Below are 20083 nucleotides of genomic sequence, written 5' to 3' on the forward strand. Positions count from 1 at the left end.
CACAGTTTCTATATATATATATATGAACAACCTTTCAACTTTTAATTTCCTTACTAATCATAGCGAGATGTTACTTTAATATATACTTAGATTGGATCCTGGTCCTTATAATTAATTGGAGATTCATAATGGGCAATTAATTGTATAAAATATATCGTTAAACCATGCTTATTTTAAACAGTGAACAATTAGGGTTCTATCAGAGTGGTCCCCAAGCATCCCTCCCCTCCCTCTTTGTTTTCCCAACAAAACCGACATCGAAACGATGAATCGAAGACGAAAGCGATCGAGGAAAAGACGAAAGCTATGCGTTGCGTACATAGATCTCCTCCATTTGAAGCTCAGAGTAGAAACTCTGTAACTTAAAGCACCCGTGGCCACATCCCATTCGCCGAGTGGCGTGACGTGGCAGGTGGCGCCGCCGCGTAAAGGGTCGAGGTGGGCCACCGCGAGCCACTCACGTACGCGGCGCTCGTGGGACCCGCCCCGGTACCAGCTCCAGCCACGTGAGCTCGTCCCTCCCACTTTGACTAAACTATTCCACCCCGTTGACCCACTAACCTAATCGTTCGCCCCTCATCTCCCCACGAAATCACTAGAATGCCACTCTGTCACCTCCTAAAGTAACTTTTTAAGTAATAAGCGAGCAAACTAACACGCAGAGAAACTTGGAGAGCCGTCCCTTTTTACCCAATTTAACGACAAAATATTTACCTAGCTGTCGCTCCCGGTATTCCCGGTTAGGTCAACAGCCTCTCCTCCCACTCCCCCACCGGCTAATCCCGGTTGCCTTTCCTCTTCGTCACCTCCGGCACGAGAAGCAGCGCTTCTCGTAGTCTTTTAAATAAATCCGAAGTAGAAGTAGCAGCAGCAGCAGCAGTAGCAGTAGTAGTAGTGAGAAAAAGAAAAGGAAGGAAATTATGAATTTTAAAGGAGGGAGAGGAGAGGCGGTTGGGATCTGCTTTTGGGCATTAATGGCGAGCTCATAAGTGATTTCCCCCACCCCACCCCACCCCACACACAAAACACAGCGACACGGCTTTTATTGCTCCCATCAAAACCTCTCCATCCTTCCGTTGCCGGTGACAATGGAGTAGATGAGATCAGATCATGATCCAACCGATGCATCGGCGGATCACCGTCCGTTCCTGCGTTGCACTGTGCTTCTCCTTCTTCTTCCTCCTTCCGTCTTCCCCGGTCGCGGCGCAGAGCTTGACCTCCAGCGTGGATCTCGCGGCGCTCTATAGCCTCCGGGGCTCGCTGGGCCTGCGGGCTCGAGAATGGCCGCGCAAGACGGACCCCTGTGCGAGCTGGGCGGGTGTCGACTGCCGGGGAGGCCGGGTCGTGTCGTTGAATCTCTCCGGCCTTCCCCGGACCCGGCTCGGCAGGCTCAACCCCCAGTTCGCCGTCGACGGGTTGCGGAACCTGAGCCGGCTCGAGTCCTTCAACGCGTCTGGGTTCCTCCTCCCCGGCCCGATCCCGGACTGGTTCGGCCGCGGGGTTTCGCGAACCCTAGCCGTCCTCGATCTCCGCTCCGCTGCTGTCTCTGGCGAGGTTCCGGCGTCTCTCGCCGAGCTCGGGAATCTCACCTACCTCGATCTTTCCTTCAACCTCCTCTCTGGCCCGATCCCGGTCGCGCTTGGCACGCTTCCCAATCTTAAAACCCTTCTTTTGTCCAACAATAGCCTCTCCGGATCGGTTCCCCCGCAGCTTGGTGATCTCAAATCGCTTGTTCTTCTCGATCTCAGCTCTAATTCGCTCTCCGGCATAGTCCCGGATGATCTCGGGACCCTTCGGAATCTCCAAAGTCTAAACTTGGCAAGTAACATTCTATCTAGTACCTTATCGACATCTCTATTCTCCGCACTCTTCAATCTCCAGTTCCTTAATCTGAGAAGAAACAACTTCTCGGGTGCGATTCCTGTCTCGCTGTGGTCGTTGCCAGAGCTCCGGGTTCTTGATGTGTCCGAAAACAGACTTACCGGCTCGCTGCCAGGCATTGTCCCAACCAGTGGGATTGCCATTACTGCCAATGTGACTGATACTGTCCTTGATCTCTCCAAGAACTTCTACTATGGACCGATACCGTCGGGGTTTGCAGTACTCTTCACCAGGTTTAGTTCGGTGGACTTCTCAGATAATTACTTTGATGGCGCATTTCTGATTGAGAATGACAATAAGAACGTCACCTTTGGGTTGAATTGCTTTCGCAATGCGACGAACCAGAGGAATCCGGATGTTTGCGAGGAGTTCTACGCGGAGCATGGGATAGCATATGATGGCCATGCTGTTCCACCGCAAGGTGCACCTCCACAACCCCCGAGCTCTTCTACAAAGAAGAGTCATAAGAAGTTGAAGTATATACTCATAGGAGTTATCGGAGGGCTTCTGTTGCTTGTGATCTTGGTCGTTGCAATTGTGTTGTGTTGCTTATTTTGTGGAGCTCGGAAGGCTGAACAGAGGGAGAGCAGTGTGACGGCTGCCCCATCAGGCCAAGCGGGAGGGGGAGGAACACAACCTTCTGCAGTTCCGGTGAACTTGGCAGCTGTTGGGGACTCCTTCACACTCGAGCAGTTGGCCCAGGCGGCATCACAATTTGGGGATGCGAATCTTATCAAACGTGGGCACTCAGGTGATCTGTACCATGGTGTCCTTGAGGATGGAAATTCTGTGGTTGTGAAGAGAATTGAACTCCGTGGAACGAAGAAAGAAGCTTATATCGCAGAACTGGATTTGTTCTCAAAGGGCTTGCATGAGAGATTGGTTCCATTTTTGGGGCACTGCTTGGACAATGAGAATGAAAAATTCCTTGTTTACAGGCTTGTACCTAATGGCGACCTATCGAATGCTTTGCATAGGAAATCCGGTCAGGAGGAAGAAGGGATGCAGTCTTTAGATTGGATAAAGAGGTTAAAGATTGCCATAGGGGTAGCTGAGGCACTGTGCTATCTGCATCATGATTGTACGCCACCAATGGTTCATAGGTATTTCCTTAATTTTGTGGAAATAAAAATTTCCTTTTTCATTAGAGTATTCTTCTTCATGAGAAAAGGGTTTGTATATATTGGCAATAAGCTTGTCTCAATTTCATTATTTTCTTAAGTTGATGATAAAATCTTCTTTGGAATATCTGTGTAGACATTTGAATTTTTGAAATCACCAATACTCTAGATTAATGACACCCTTCTAATTAAAAAATAGTGTTGTAAGCATGTTATTTTCCTCTGTTCTCAACATTTGGTTTATATAGCAATGAATTCAACGATAGTATTGACTAACTGGTACGAGGGGAAATTGCAATTACCAGGAAATAATGATATCATTTGCTTTTGCAAACTAGTTCGTAAAGCTTCTCTATTGGCACAGTCTGATAAACAAGTAATATGGGTTCCAATGTTTGAATTTAAATATATCATCATGACTAACAGGAATGAAGAATTTCATAATGACAACATAACATGAGGAAGTCATGGCTGTTATGATGTTACTCACAATTTTATCTGATCATGACCAATGTGTTTGTACTCTACTAGTCTATCTTTTCAGGCAAAAATTTTAGTCCATGATCTACTTCATGGTCAGTTACTTTGAATTGTTACCTGCCTGGTCGCCATAACTTCTACATGTTCTTCAATAAAAATTGATTATTAGTTATCAAATGTTTCCACTTTATGAACTCCACTAGATAACACTTTTCAATTCTATGTACCTATTTCATATACTTGTTGTGGCTAGAACTTTAATGCAAGGATTGTCGTGCTGAAGCAGTACCAATATACATGGCATGAGGGGTGTATGACAGCCCTCCTCTCATCTCTTAGCATCGATCCGTCACTACAAAGTGGCTGGAGAAGGCGAGTAATTGCCAAGAGCACTGTTCAAAGCTGTCGCCCTCCTCTTTCCTCTTCACCATCGTTGTCACCACCCTCCTATCTCTTTCTCTCTAGCGTGTGAGCCCTAATGAAGGTTGAAGATGATGAGAGGGGTTTAAAAGATTGATCTGTTAGGAGTTTTAAATCTCTCCCGTCATCTTCAACCTTCGTTACGACAAATACATGAGAGAGAGAGAGAGGAGAGAGGTGGCGGCAAGATGCTCGTTGGTGTTGGAAGCTCCCTCTCTCATTCTCCTCTCTTTTTCTCTTCCTCTCTTGTATGGGGCGGTGCTGGCACAACAATCCTTGCTTTAGTGGTTGTGATTTTTCTGTTGAATATTTGGTAGTCATTCTTAGTTCAACTTTTGCACACCATGGTTTGACTATTCTCCTTTTACTTTTGATATTAAATCCATCAACTCAATACTTTTCTACAAGCTACTGACATGGGGGTGGGGCATAATATGCCTTTTAATTAGCTAGCAGTATGTAATGATGGCTCATTGTGATTCTAAGATAATAACTGTATTCCCTAGCCATACAACAGAATCAATGTTCTGTGGATTTATATTGATGTCCACTAACTTGCACTAAGCTGAGCAAAGTATATTTATCTTTGCATTACTTTATTGTCCTTGTGATCATTTGAAGTAAATCCACCTAATTTTATCTGGTTAGACAAGGTTACAGTTTTCATAAATGGACTTCAATATACTCATCTTTGACCAAGTTGATGCAGAAAGGTATTTACTAGATATGGCTTAATGGAGATTCTGATGTTATTGCAGAGATGTTCAAGCAAGCAGTATCCTTCTTGATGATAAATTTGAAGTACGGCTTGGAAGTTTGAGTGAGGTATGCACCCAAGAAGGAGAAGGTCACAAAAGTGTCATCACCAAGCTATTGAGATTTCAGTAAGTGTCAATTCTGATTTTCTTGTTGCAAACTTATTTGATCTGATTTAGCAAATTCGTTTCTTAAGTAAATTTGTTCTTGTATATGATTTATATCCTGATGTTGTTACCAAGTGATCTTTTCCTTCAGTCTTTTATGCTCAGATTTCTGTAAACTTTTTTATATGGATACTTACTATTGCTCACTGTCACTAATTTACAAGCAAATAAAACAGTTGTTAGCTCTGGATTTTCCTCTTTACAATAGATATCCTATCAAAAGTCTTATTCTTCTTCTAAGATTAGGTGTAATGGCAAGTAACATTGTCAATGCTCCATGGTGGATGCACATTAAGTGGGAAGTCAAGGTGTAAATTTTGGGGGCAAAAGAAAATAATAGGCTATGGCTCCTACCTCTTGTATCTTGCACAACTTAAGCAAGACTGCAAGGTGAATGTTAACAAGGAATCAAAATGGTTATCAACTCGATGGTACATTTTGTGTATTTACATTTATTTTCCCTAGCCTCCTTAAGAATCATGATTGCTCCTGTCATGCCATGCAAAAGTAGTCCTGGTCCATGAATAAGTCAGTCATTCTCCTTGAACTAAAAGTGTATGCCACATTGCCATATAGTAGTCCTCCAAGTATTTCTGAAAAGGTTGTGCCATTTGAAAAGGCTATTGCAAAGGCAAGCCTTATGAACCCAAGCAAGGCTTCCCTTCATACAAAGATTTTCATTCCTAACATGCTAGATGAACCACTTGTTCTCATAACATTATCTTGATTATCATATTCTAAAAGTTTATTTACTATTGTTTCTGAAAATATTGTTTAACCTTATAAACCCAATCAAGGTTGCCACTTGCCAAGCAAAATAGTGATCCCATATACTGCCAATAGAGAAACCTTCATAATCAATATCTGATTGTTCAGTCTATAGTAATACAGTATTTGGACTTAGTAATTCTATCTACTTATCGAAGTGATAAAATGTACATCTTTGACAGGTTTATTTATATTACACGATCATTTTGAGTCATATTTTCCTAAGAATAACAACAATGGAAATCTTGACTTTTGTATTAGGATCTAGTACTATAATTATAGAACTAAAAGTAACATTCCTAAGTGGTATTTTCTATCTACGAAGTTATTAATATACTATTTCTATTGGTTCATAATTGTGAAACATATTGATAAATAATAAGAACTTTTCAATAGATATTATGTTAAACAAATTCAAGAAATCAAAAGCTCAAAGGAAATCATGTTTTTGTGCACATATACACATTTTGTATATTGCAAACTATTTAATAAACAAGCAAACTTAATCTTTTCAAATCTTCTAGAGCCGATAAGAAATGAAAGGTGATAGTCTCTTTTTGATAGTAACTTTCGAAGTATCCAGGGAATATCTAAGAAGTATCAACAATATTAATTTCATTTTTAAAATTTCGGATGATTTAAGGAAGTATCCGATACGTATCCGAAAGTATTCAATGAGCCCGATATGGACATGACAAGAGTATAAAAGTATCGGTGTTTCTTAGATTTGCATGTGTGCGCGCATGTGTTTAGATCATTAGCGACAACATACATGCCTTCACTGTAGTTTAGAGCATCTAGGCTTGTGCAACCAAGAAGTGTCTAGGTCAAGCAAACATTTCCTTGGGCATCTAATTATCACCTTGAGGTGTTGAATTGGAGGTATCTACAGTAAGTCTATAAACCAAAATCCTGTGTTCAACATTGTTCTTGCTTATGTGGAGCTCCAAATTCTACTAAGAGCATCATTTTGTAAAGCACATCACTCGACAGTTGAGGCTTGCGCCATGCATGCTGATGCTGCAGGGTGAAGTCAGAAAAGAGTATAAATTGCATATATTCTTGCCCACTTTAGACCTTACATTGGCTAGAACATTATGCACTAGGACACCCTTTTTAAGGAAAATTTAATCAAATTTTACTTATATAGATTCTAGTGGATTAGGGCCTTTATTTAGATTCACAAATTAATAAGCCTAAATTATGTTTTAGCACAGTTCTTTCTTTTCATCCATTGGCTGCAATATATTACTAATGTTGCACTAGCTAATGGAAAACTATAAAAGTTTTGTTTCACTTTTTTCTGTTCTTTTTCTGTAGAGCATGAGTTTCTCTTACGCCAACTGACATTTCACATTTTACTCCATAATCCTGTGATAAGTAATTGCTGAGACTTGAGATCATAAACTAATTTTCATTCTCTGCATGGCAACATCTTCTACTTCTGATCATCTGTTCTTTCCCTTGGCTTGCAGGACATCTGAACAAGGTGCTTCTTGTAAGTATACATACATTATTGACTTTCATTTCATTATCTCTTGTGTTTTCCTTCTGACTAGCTTTTATCCTCCACTGTCGACATTCTGATCCGTTCATCTTCAGCTTCATCTTCTACAACATGTGCATATGATGTCTACTGTTTGGGGAAAGTGTTGCTTGAGCTTGTGACCGGTAAGCTTGGTATCAGTGGATCAAATGATGCTGCAACGAATGAGTGGCTCGAACACACACTGCGTTACATCAATATCTACGAGAAGGAACTAGTAACAAAGATAGTTGATCCATCACTCATCGTAGATGAGGACCACTTGGAGGAAGTTTGGGCTATGGCAATTGTTGCAAAGTCCTGCCTGAACCCTAAACCTTCCAAACGCCCACCAATGAGATATATCCTAAGAGCATTGGAGAACCCCCTCAAGGTGGTTAGGGAAGATAACAATTCTAGTTCTGCCAGGTTGAGGGCTACTTCATCACGAGGCTCTTGGAATGCTGCATTCTTCGGGAGTTGGCGCCACAGCTCCTCAGATATCGTGTCTGTACCGGGTCCCCCAAGGGAGGATCACACACTGAAACGGTCAGGAACATTAAGGTCTCAAGGGAGCAACGGCGAGCACTCGTTCTCCCACAAGAGACAATCAAAGGAGATTTTCCCTGAGCCTTCTGAGTTGCGTGACATAGAAGATTGATGAAGCTTTTTCTTGGTGATTCTTTGGATAATAATTCATGGTGTGCTCCATTTGAGCGCCCACCTCTCGGCATCTGTAGAAGTCCATTTAACTGAGAAGCCTCTATGCGAAGTGGTAAATTAAATGCTTCTGGCTCATATCAATTCTTCCTCTTATTTAGTGCTTCGTTGCAGTACATACACTTGCATGCAAATGTCAATCTGTAGAAGATGTGGGAAAAGTGGAAGTAAGTGTTAGCGCCGAGGGAGCATGCAGTTCGTTATGTGTGCACTTTTGTCGATTAATGGTAGAAAGATATCAGTTCATGGTTCGTTGTCCACATTCTCCTCTTGATTTCTCTTTTCTCTTCTCTTAGAATAGCAAGATGCAATTTTTTTTTCTTCTTTTCTTGTGTAATTGATTGTTCATTGGTTATCATATTGGGATAATGTAAATTGGACGGCAGGATTTCACATTATACTTTTTCTTGCCAAGCATCTTTATAGTTCCTCTGGACCAAGAATTAGGGGATTCAGGATCTTGCCTTGTTGAATCTTTGAAATCATTCCCTAATGGGCATTTTTATGCATCTTCCAATGATGGATAAGATGAAGTGATAGATCAATTGATTCTGAGAAATATTTTCAATACGGAAGTTATTGGAAACAAGGTTAATCTAAATTTTAGGTTTTGTTTTTTTTATTTTTCATTTTTCATCATTCAAGTGTTTGTAGATTAGATATAAATTGGATAAACGGTCACACATGAATTAATCACTAAGCTGCCACTCTACTGAACTAAAATTTCAAGCTAAACATCGTGGAAGTCAAATGCTTCAAACTATCGATTAAAATGCTTAGCAAAGCTAAACATAAATAATATATATAATTTTTTTCTTTTTCATTTTTTCACTAGGGTTTGATCTCATGAGCTGCAGTACAGATGGTTAGGTCAATTTTAGTTTTGTTTTTTCTTTCTTAATTAATGTCTTTTTGTGTCGTAGTGCGGATCATCTCCAGCCGGTTGGACAAAATAAATGGAGATGCATGAAGCCACCTCTCTATTTAATGCGATTAGTTAATGCTGATGTGGCAGTATTTAATGGGATTTATTTTTCCAAGGTCCCCCAGCTGGCAGAATCAAGTACAGCGGACCTAAAATATTGTATCTAAGCCTCAAGAAGTAATATGAAAACCTAAAAGAGAGAAGAAGAAGAAGAAGAAGAAGAAGAGAAAAAAACATATATTAATACGAGCTATTTGTTAGATTAAAAAAAAACTAAATTTTAATACTAGTAAGATAAATAGTTATTTATAATGAAGTGAATATAATTTACATAAAAAATACGTACAAAAACTCATTTTTATTATTTTAAAAAATTAAAAAGACTTTTGCTTGCAAATACATCTATGAATACCCAAGTTGTTCTCACGTTTTGAATGAGAGGATGGGGCGAATTAAAGTGAAATAAGAAAGATATAAATTGTGCTAAAAATGGCGGTTGTAAAACCTAATTTGTTGTTAAGGAAAACAAAAGATTAGGTCCCACCGAGATTTGAACTCGGGTTACTGGATTCAGAGTCCAATGTCCTGACCACTAGACCATGGGACCATTTTAATCTTGATATTGAATTTGTATATAGATATAGGTTAAAAATATTATATCCGAATCAACATCTACGTATTATTTAGTTTAAAATATTATGAAAATAGGGTGTAAAAGATTTTTTTTTTTATATACTTTTATATAAATCTCTAATCTAGTTATCCAATATATTTACTTATTGATTATTAAGTAATTATATCAAAAGATTTTGTAAATTTAAAAGATGAAGACAGATATATCCTATATCCACTCTACTTAGCGGATATAGTAATTAAGTTTACTATCAGTAACCGAATCTATACCCGAGAAGAACTATCTATATATATACACACATACGATTTTACCACTATATGATACATATCCAATTCATTTTCACCCCTATCGAATTCATCTGTTACATTGTCTATATTTCAGCCAGAGAACAAATTTTTTTGAGACTAGTGAATAAAAGTTGGAGGAGATTAAGAACAGAATTTGAAAATTAATAATAATAATAATAATAATAATAATATTATTATTATTATTATTTAATAATTTAGGCTCCTTTAATGTCTATTTTCACTTATGTTTTCTCCTCATGTTAACAAGGAAAAGGGCAATGACATTAACACTGCAACTTTTACCAAATTCTAGCCTTTCGCAAGAAAAATAAGAAAGGCATCTAATGTTACCCTTATGTTTAGGCTCTCTTTTCCTGGAGATATATTGCTGCAGCTTTAGAATTAAATTACCATCTCTTAGCTATTTTGTGCTCTACAGCTATTCATCGAGTGTGCAGCAGAATTTGAACATTTAGCAACTCAAAGTGCCTACATCAATCTAACTCCTGATGAGAAGATAGATAGATGGTTCTTCTTCCTAGCATCTCTAACAAAATATATCTATAACCCAAAAGATGGCAGCATACAGCATATATATAAAGCAACATGTTTCCAGTTGCTCCATTACTAACATCATAATAAAGCATCACTCTAGGGATTGCATCATGTGAGTTGGAAATATTATTTGTTAATGTTAATTTAATATAGGTTCTGAGCAGTTTATCACCTAGCAGTTAAAAGAACAAAGATAAAAATAAAAATAAAAAGCTTTTGCACATGCTACATTGCCGACTCTTGAAGGTTCAAAAACCACTGGAGCAAATTTATGAAGGCCTTTTGTTTCAGTCTATCATCCAATTAGCATCAGCTCACTGGAGTTGGATGCAAAGTGAAACCTCAGAAAACTAACTATTAGTTATGTCTCAAGAGTTACATCTTTTTTTACTTCTTGTTGTTCCAATACCTCTTGATATTGGTTGAACTTGTCATAAACCAGCAAGCTCGTTTCTTTCACCTGACTGATCTAATACATTGTAAACTAAGCGAGCCAAAATCTTCCAAGTCCAGGGCTTCTCATATAATGTAAAGCTTGTGATATTATTATTAATTGACTATGACTCTTAACATGCATCCACTGACAATTTCAAAGTGAAAAAGGCAAGAAATACATTTAACTAGGAGCCATGACTCATAGGTAATGTAAAATAACTTTTCACTATATAAAGGAAAGAGAAGGAACATCTCTTACCACAGCTGAGAAAGATAAGGTGAACTAGATTCATGAACAATTTTGGTGTTCGAAATTGCCCAAGCCATTTAATAGCAACTTGGTGAAAATGGTTAACTTGTTTAGGCAGAAATGTAAGAGGATTCTGGCACGCCTCCTGAAGCTGAATACCCATTGGTCACAGGGTTCTGGTTACTGGGCTTCTCATCCAATCCCCAGAGGCTGGCTGACTTGATCTCATCCTCCATCATCATTTTGGAGAATTCCTCATGGTCATAGTGTGCCTTGTTCTTTCCTCCAAACTCCATGGGAAGAATCTCAGGGTCAAAGTTCTTGTGCATGAATTTAATGCTCTCTTCATTCTTTGAGTAAACAAAAATTACCTTGTGGTAAGTTTTCGTATCTAGAAAGTATTTGACAACCTGCAAGGAGAATAAACCGCAATATGTGAGAATAGGCCCATTTAACAATGAAAAGGTATATTAAGGGTAGTGATCTCTATTAAAAGGATGAGCTGACGGCCTGTCTTCCCAAGGTTATTTATGAATCATTTACTGACGTTTGGATTATAATTGGGCATGAAATTTGAGTCTATGATTGATTTCAGAGAACAGATATAAAATATATCTTTCTGCTGAAATTCTGATGAAAGGTGAGTAAGACAGTCCATGAATTGGAATGTTCCTAGAGATCCAACTGTACACAGAGAAGAACACAAACCTTCCAAAAGGTCTCAAATACTTTTGGAGGGTTGAACAAAAGTGCACTAGCAAGCCTCTCGGGATAGTGATTTTGCAGGATGTTTGCAGTTTCTCTGGCAACTTTTATGGGCACTGAGTTGGTTAATGACCATCCTGTGAAGTCTATCATCCACACCATCTGCTCTTGACCCTCAGGTAGATTGAGAATTGCATTCTCCAACAGATACACAAGATGCCGGAGTTGATTGTCATGTGATGATGTGTTCTGGAAAGTTATGTATTCTAAAGTTCAGTGCTACTTTAAACAGGGCAAAAAGAATAAATTCCAGGAAAGAAACTGACTGGTGACCTGTTTCCCTGGCCTCAGAACGAGAACAGTTCTTCCCTCCTGATCATGAAAATTTGCCCTGTACACCTTTCCGGTTTCACCTTCGCTTGCTACCTCATGCTGAAAGGAGAAAGCGAATGCAGTCGAGTGTCCATGTGTAATTTTCTTACTGCCAAAGCAACCAAGGAAAAGAAGCTTACCCAACGAATTTCCTCTGGCTTGTATGTGGATCTCCATTTAAGACTCTCTTCCAACATTTTCTTTGCTTTATCAACATTCCAATTCCGAGCTTCTAAGTACCTCCGCAGGCATGCTTCAGTGCAGTAGCAAGAGCTACGTTCAGAAAGGGGACCAATTGCAGCTCTGAGTTTGTTAATCTGTTCGTTTATCAATAAGTGCAAATAAATCAGCCAACACGCCTGGATATACTCACGCATATGGTAATTGAGAAGAAAATGTCCCGGTGCATAAGGCTCTTATCAATGTGGGGTCAGGAGGTCAAGATGTGTCACGCTTTACCCAATTTGGTAGAGAGGCTCTCGATGACTTGAAGACATGCAAGTCTTACCATCATAAGAAGAGAAACCCTCTTCTTCGGATATTAGTCTTATAACTATAGAAATTAAAAGAGAATGTTTGTTATGCATTTCACCATGAGAGGAGTGAGGCGTGAGAATTTATTCTAGCTCAATTCTCTCGGTATGCCTCGGTGTGTGCACACAAATGCATAAACACACATCTTTTCGTTCGCCCATTCCAATGTGGCCTTCCAGTTGAAATAACAGCAAAGCTAGTCTTAAACCTTGCCAGTACTATGAGTCATGGACTTTTCAGTTATCTACCATTTGGTGATATGCCCTATCGAAACAAGTTTATTAGGGGGCATACACATAAATAAATAGTTTTAGTGGAGAGTACATATATATTTATATTAAAAAAAATGTGACAGATATACACATAAATAATAAATATCAAATGTAAAGGGTATAGCAAATAAAAGTATTTAGCAGGTTGCAAAGTTCCCCTGATTTATTGTCATCAAAAGCAAATTTTCACTAAACTAACTAAGATAGTTTTATTCGAATCGTGTATTATCTATATCAATATGAGAGGCATGGGCCACGGTAGATTGAAGCATTGGCGCAAGTCCCCAACACAACTTGCATCAAGATCATTCAAATCAGTTGCTAAAGCTCAAGATAGGCTGTTGCTATTTCTCGTAAATTATCAACATTGTGAAGAAGATTATTGAAATTCAAATTAGTACTCTAACTGCTAAAATTACCTTTGCTTCTTGCTGCTCAGTGTCATCCACTTGGTTAACAAGAGAGGAATGCTTCCAGCGAAACATGACTTCTTCCTCCTGAAGCAGATATATGAATAAGAAGCAAAGTAAAGTAGCATAAAAAACTATACTCATGAGCATATAAATCTTATGCAGATATACTCATAAGGCACAAGCAATCCATACTCTGCTGCCATCGTTAACTCGGATGGGAGGAGAGGTTGAGAGAAGCAAGATCTTGTCAACCATGGATCCAACCCGTTTTCCCAGATACCAAGAACCCAAAGGGTTGGAAACCTCCCAAGGGAAAAAGTTGTCATTTTTACTCCAGATTAAGAGGTGGTATCAAGTTGAAACCATTGAAAACCCAAAACCCTCTTCTCAGGGGGGCAAAAGAAAATTCAAGACCCATAAAAACTTAAATACAAGAACAAACAAATCTTTACACGAAACCCTACGACCTGAACGAAGAAACGAAACACAAATCCGAAACATAATTTTAAGTTCATATTCGCAACTCCAAAACTACCAAATCCAATAGAAATGAACAGAAAGCAAACAAGATCTCTCACCTGCAGAGATGAGCAAAAGGATCGCCGCCTTGAGAGGCTCGGGCTAATGAAGTCTTGAGATCGGTTTCAGCATTTAATCGGTTTAGTGGTCTCTCTCTTCCCTTTTTAGGAAGTGGTGGGCGCTGCCAAGAAGCGCAGAGCTTTAAAAAAAAAGAAAAAAAGCCACCTTTGGGCTTCCCCAGAGATCTCTATTATGTGTTCACCTTTCACTCTCGTGGGAATCGAATTTCACAACCACGGATTGAAGTTATAGAGAACGCCGACTCTCTCCGACTCTCTCCGACTCTCTCTCTCTCTCTCTCTCTCTCTCTCTCTCTCTCTCTCTCTCTCTCTCTCTCACACACACACACACACACACACGCGCGCGCGCGCGCGCACAAGTGGGAGGGTGGAGATTTTTTAATCTCTTTGGCAAACGAGGGTGGCGAATAGGTGGCGTGGCCACCAACTCACAACGATTGAGAATTGAATAAAGGTAAAGGGTGCGTTTCTTTGTAGGATTAAATCATATCCACCGGACTTACTAATTTTATATTATAGTTTTAATCTATTTGATTTATACCAAATTATATATAGAATAACTAAATAAAAAAATAGTCACGTCAATTATTATTTTAAACTATTATTGATTATCTCAAACTTAAATTATATTATATTAATTATAAAAATAATCACATTCAATTTAAAATAGTTAGAATTAAAATCAAGATTAATATAAAATAAGTTATATAAAAATGTTTAGTAATAAAAATATAAACATATAAAATTTTTAATATAGAAATACTTTAAATAAATATAAAATATAAAATACTAATAATAAAAGAAACAAAGATAAAATTTGAGTAATTAAGATTTTTAGTTTTATTACTTATATATCTAAATTTATTAATTCTACTATATTAATTTCATATTAAAAATGAGATTACATGGGGCCCACAAATTAACTAATCTAATCTTATCTTTATATCTTTTGTTTAAAGCTCAATACGACGAAAAAGAAAATTTGAGAAAAATAATCTAATCTGATATTATTAGATGAGATATATATGTCACTTTCGCTCGAACCAACATTAATGAGTACATTCATTTTAGGGCTGCGGGATGAGATACAGACGGATGTTCATGCTTTTTGTCCTATCACTCTTAAGGAGGCCTTTGAGAAGGTCTTATGATTAGGCTAAAGGCTTGCAATTCAACTGTCACTTGGAAAAAAAAAAATTGTTGTCATTCATTAGTTGTTGTAAAATAAAAGGAGCATCTTTTGACATTTTGAGTTTCTAGAATTGAATTAAAGAGTTGTCGAACAGTAATCATGCACATGTATCACAGTTGCACCGCTTCAATCATAATAGGGTCCATGTTCTATTGAATTATCTATGGAGACAAATTAGAGGATCTAACATCCTTAAATCCCAAGTCCAAGTGCAAAACCAACTTGGAATATTGTGGTTGTGTTGTAACATCTGGAAGTAAATTCTAATCAATGAAACTTATCCCAATAGGGACCCATTCATTACTTGTGAAACCTACCACTATTTAATGAACCTCATGGACTAATTCAACTGTGAGAGAGTATCCCTGAGTTAGAACTCATTTAAAGTGGGTACTCAAGAGTGGCAAAGGATAGCCGACACAAAGTTCAACTATTGTCCAATGGTTCGACCTACATGGAAATCCCAAATCCTAACTAAGGCTAGTGTTTTTGGTGAGTATTATGGCCCAATTCTTTGTCTTTGAACTATTAAATCGTTTTTAGTTTACACTTGATAAGCCCATGGTAATGTTGGGCTTCTCAACTCTGTGGGATGTTCTTTGATCAGCCCACCATATACGAAGGGACTGATTGGAATTTAAACAAAAGATATATGTTTAGAGGATATGAATATTGTCTCCATAAGTTAGATAATTAAACTAAAACTTTGATTGTAAAATTCGAGCCCTAATTCGATCTTGACCGTTATGTGAGGGGTTCGAATTCGATAGGAAATTTAATTTAAGCCTAATTCAAGTCTTAATCAAACCGGTCGACTCAAAATTTCTATTACCGAGTCCGAGTAAATTGGCTTGCGCTCAACCTCAGCTCAAAATTAAGAAAAATTAAGAGTCTACCAACATGCATCAATGTAGTCGATTTGGTATTAGTGAGTCACTAGGAGATTGTAGACATATTATATATAATGTGTTTGGGTGAAGCCACAAATTAACATCGGTCATTAGTAAGGTTATCCTCAAATAATACAAGTATAATAGTTTAACAATTTGCAAAGCATGTTATTGGTTAGAGCTCCTCCTGTAAGGGTAGAAATTTTCTAGAAGAACAAATGCTAACGTAAGGCTGGATATATAAATTCAAAATCTAGTATTTAATTTTCGCATTATGTTACTAAAAGGATACATATAAGTTGTGTGACACCTGTTAGCTGCCCACGGTTATACTAATATTATATATATATATATGGAGAAGTTTGTATAAGTTGCTTGCACATCTTTTATTCCTTTCTCTTTTTCTCTTTAATTTGTGCTTACTTCTTATTATTGTCTCCTTGACCAATAAGATAATTATAGAATAGATATTTCATTTTATTTTTTAAAAAATAAGACCTTTATTATAGAAATGATTATTCTAATTATCACTTGTATTCTAAAATAAAAATATAATAATTAATAAAAGTATAATATAAAGTGAATTATATCATATCAAAAAGTGTTTTATATTTATAAAGTTATCATAAATACCCTTTGAATTTTATATAAAGTAGGTTATTGGGATAAATATCAATAGTAAATTAGCAATTAGGTCTCTGATATAAGATATAATTTAATAAGAAAAAAATTATTTCTAAAGTAAAAGGGGCTAATAAAATATAGTGTTAAATATATTTAATTCCTATATAATTTTGATAAAATTTATTTTAGTTTCATAAATTTTATTTTGTACTTTTAAATGAACTGCAACTATAATCATCGGTAATAGAGATGATAGAACTTTAGATCGTAAAGTAATTTTTTTTTTTCAAATGGATAATACTTTCTAAGATAAAAGGGTATAATTACCTATAAATTTGAACGAAGAACTTAATAATTATAACTTAGAACTGGAGATAAAAATATATTTAATCCGAAGACATAAAATAAGCATAGGAATACCTTTCTATATATAGATTTTGGAAGGAAAACATTATGGAACTCCGAGATTTCTCTGTCTCATGAGCTATCCATTTCGTTAGATAACTAAGAGTTTTATCATGAAAGAGAACAATCATAACTAATTATTATTTAATTATATATATATATATATATATATATATATATATATATACTCTCTATTCACATCTACCACTATTTTACCCTCTCCCCAGTCCCCCAAGGATGTTATTATAATATAATTTCTCCTGCTAATTATCCAGTGCTAATCAAATCGATGCTCTCTTTGGCATCACTATCCATAAGTATCCATTATTGTACCATTAAACGTTATTTTATTTGATGAAATTGTACTATTAAATGTTATCCATGAACAACTTGGATTATGGGCTTTCGAACTCCAAAGAGATCACACGCATGTTTAGAGTTCTTAACCAAAATAGGTTACCTTATAAATTTATTTATCTAATTAATCTATTATCCTAACTTAATATTAAAAGTAAGTCTACAAATTCTAAGTTTTACGTAAGTTATAAGGCTTTTCACTATAGAGTACAGCGATTTATTCTAAAAATAAAATGTAGATCTCGTTTATTTTTTTTCTTATTAGAAAGAATTTTATTTTATATTTATATTTATCTAGTAGTTAGCTAAATTAGAGATAAACTGCATAGGTGTGTTATGTTAAAATCAAATAAACTAGAGAAAATATTAAACTCCAATCCTTATATATATATATATATATATATATATATATTTAATTCTCCCAACTCTACTTATAACACCGAAAAGTTTAAATTCAATGAGGAGATCATTTGGATAAAATAATTTTATAAATAGCCTAGTTTGGTCAAAATACTCGGCCAATATGGCGGCAAATCTTCAACGCACTTGAGTGGGATGCCGCGTCACAAAGATGCACTCTCTCTCTCTCTCTCTAGATCCTATGCCCGGGGTTGACGGAATTTGCTGGTCTCGATTCGCCGCGTAAACCCGTACGACGTATGAATTCATCCAACAAGTCAACGATCCGTTGCTGGTCAACTACGTTATGGGCACCATGTACTTCCTCTACGTGATCGATCCTTAGCTGAAAGATTACTCATTCCATCTCCTAAATTGCTCATGATCCAATGAGCAAAGGCTCTCAAAGCTAGATCCAGCTCTACCAGGCCACCTTATTTAATCTCGATTTTTTTATGCCTTAAATTTTGTGAGCAAGAATGGAGTAGATTCCACGGCATATTGTATCAGTTTGATATTCGATGTGGATCGATCTTATTAGCTAGATTACTAACTACACCAAGACTTCAGTAATAGAATTTATCATTTTAAACTAATTAGCCACGCCACCCTACGATCAGTAAACGTCCAGTAAGCATTGAGATTATGATTGTATTCTTTGTGCATTGCAACCTATTGGTTGGTGGGTTAGTTCTCCTAATTCCATTGCAACTTGTTACTTGTGGGATCGATATCTTCTAATTAGAAATTATCAATTTTATGAGATTAAGATATTGTTGGATAGTATTTCTAAGATGGTCGAGTTGACCCAAAGGATAGTAGCTATCGGTAGAGTAAAATTATAATTAAGAGAGTTTCTTTGAAAAATAAATGTTTATATGGATATTGGCTCGCTCCATCTTCTCCTTGCGAACCCCAACAAAGTAAAAATAAGCAGAAGAGGAGGAGAAAGGAATAAAAAAAGAGTAAAAAAATGAAGAAAAAGAAGAGGATGAGGAGGAAGTTGAGGGAAGGTGATACCGACAACGGTGAGAGGTGGTCGGGAGAAGATGGTGGAGAGGTATAAATGAGTAGTAGAGTTATTTTAATAATTTAATTAATATCAGTTAATTAATATAACGTCGAGATGTTAAATAAAAATTATATAAAAAAAGAGAGAGCCAATAACAAAATCATTAAAAAGAATACGAATTACAAAATAGCTGAAATGCAAGGTATAATTTATAAAAATTTCTAATAAAAATAAAAGTTAGAAGGCTGTTTTTGATAAATTTCTCCTTGTGAGAAAAAAGATACTCATATATTTCCGCACCAACGGTCTCAGCAATCGAAAAGAAAAAGTCAACGTGAAAATAAAGAAGGAACCTCGTGGCACACCTCTTCTTTCTCCCTCAGCTTCCAAGTTGTAGACTTTGGAATTGATACATATATACATTAATTTCCTCCTCCCAGGCCATTAAGTTCATCTTGGCCTCCAATATTTTAATCCTTCCCCCACCCCCACTCGTATTTTTCCAACGCGTAGTGCTCGTTTGTGGCGCCGATCGATCGCATCCGATCCGAGCCCCACATGGAGGAGGAGACCGAGAAGAGCCGAGGATCACCCAGGCCGCTCCTATATAGAAACATGCGCAGGTCAAATAGCTCTCAGCTGTTGATGGAATCGATCCTCTCCGAGGACTCACCGCCGCTTCCCAACTACGAAAGGCTCGTGCAGTCCCAGTCCATGAAGTCCGCCAACGCCGACGAGCCCGAGGTCGCCCGGCGGCCGCAGAAGCCGGCCGTGCAGAAGCTCATCAACTACGTGTTCAAGAAGGAGAGCGTGCAGGTGGAGGCGACGAGCGTAGAGAAAGACACCGCCGCCGCCGCTGCTTCGACCAGTACTACTAGTAACAATGAGGAGCACGGGAAGAAAAAGGAGAAGAAGAGGTCGTCGTGGCTGCCGGATCCGGAGAAGAGGTGGCCTATCCAGGGATGGTACTGAGATGGATGATTGTGAGGTCAGTCTGGTTACATGATTTCTATTTGATTTGCTGTAGAAATTTTGGATATGAATAAATGGAAGCCATGTAATTTTTTTTTTTGACCTCTGTTAAGAAGTTTGTATTGCTTGTCATAATTAATGGAGATAAATTTTCTAGTGCCTGAGTTGTGATGATCGAAGAGTATAGTGGATCAGTGATTGTTTTCCACTCTGATCAAAATCAAGTCAGCCGTTAAGATAGCTCCAGGAATTGTAACTTGGATAATGTCGTCTGGTCCAATGGAAGACATTCTCTCCGGTTTCCTATGGAACCTCCAAAAGTCAATAACTAAATAGTCAGAAGTTTTTCCCCCCTTGGACTTCTTTCTCAAAATGTTGAAAGCTACAATTCGAGTGGCTCTGCAAATTTCCTA

The 20083-nt window shown here is 37.5% G+C and overlaps 3 protein-coding genes and 1 non-coding gene across 6 annotated transcripts; 2 read left to right on the forward strand and 2 right to left on the reverse strand.

Moving 5' to 3' along the window:
- The first annotated feature begins 840 nt into the window (after positions 1–840).
- Positions 841–8255, forward strand: LOC140786556 (probable LRR receptor-like serine/threonine-protein kinase At2g16250). The gene is made up of 4 exons (XM_073135062.1): positions 841–2984; positions 4661–4786; positions 7069–7091; positions 7196–8255. The coding sequence occupies exons 1-4, from the start codon at positions 1111–1113 to the stop codon at positions 7777–7779; spliced, it is 2607 nt and encodes an 868-aa protein (XP_072991163.1). The 5' UTR covers positions 841–1110; the 3' UTR covers positions 7780–8255.
- A 1043-nt stretch (positions 8256–9298) lies between these two features.
- On the reverse strand, positions 9299–9370 carry TRNAQ-CUG (transfer RNA glutamine (anticodon CUG)). Its single transcript has one exon. It is a non-coding gene; the product is annotated as a tRNA-Gln (tRNA).
- A 1510-nt stretch (positions 9371–10880) lies between these two features.
- On the reverse strand, positions 10881–14275 carry LOC140786288 (phosphatidylinositol transfer protein PDR16-like). 3 transcript variants are annotated; one of them, XM_073134595.1, is made up of 8 exons: positions 14002–14176; positions 13799–13920; positions 13413–13523; positions 13227–13304; positions 12142–12318; positions 11963–12061; positions 11633–11878; positions 10881–11334 (listed from the first exon to the last, which is right to left on the reverse strand). In XM_073134595.1, the coding sequence occupies exons 3-8, from the start codon at positions 13473–13475 to the stop codon at positions 11035–11037; spliced, it is 963 nt and encodes a 320-aa protein (XP_072990696.1). In that variant the 5' UTR covers positions 13476–13523; positions 13799–13920; positions 14002–14176; the 3' UTR covers positions 10881–11034. The 3 variants fall into 3 exon arrangements, with proteins under 3 accessions (XP_072990696.1, XP_072990699.1, XP_072990698.1); XM_073134598.1 differs by lacking the exon at positions 13413–13523 and having other exon boundaries at positions 14002–14251; XM_073134597.1 differs by lacking the exon at positions 13413–13523 and having other exon boundaries at positions 13799–14275.
- A 4872-nt stretch (positions 14276–19147) lies between these two features.
- On the forward strand, positions 19148–19831 carry LOC140787114 (uncharacterized). Its single transcript, XM_073135884.1, has one exon. It carries the CDS (start codon positions 19257–19259, stop codon positions 19668–19670), a length of 414 nt encoding a protein of 137 aa, XP_072991985.1. The 5' UTR covers positions 19148–19256; the 3' UTR covers positions 19671–19831.
- Positions 19832–20083: the final 252 nt, after the last annotated feature.

Source organism: Typha latifolia, chromosome 4, assembly GCF_019914945.1.
Source record: "Typha latifolia isolate L0001 chromosome 4, TyphaL0001v2, whole genome shotgun sequence".
In the NCBI taxonomy this organism is placed as follows: domain Eukaryota; kingdom Viridiplantae; phylum Streptophyta; class Magnoliopsida; order Poales; family Typhaceae; genus Typha; species Typha latifolia.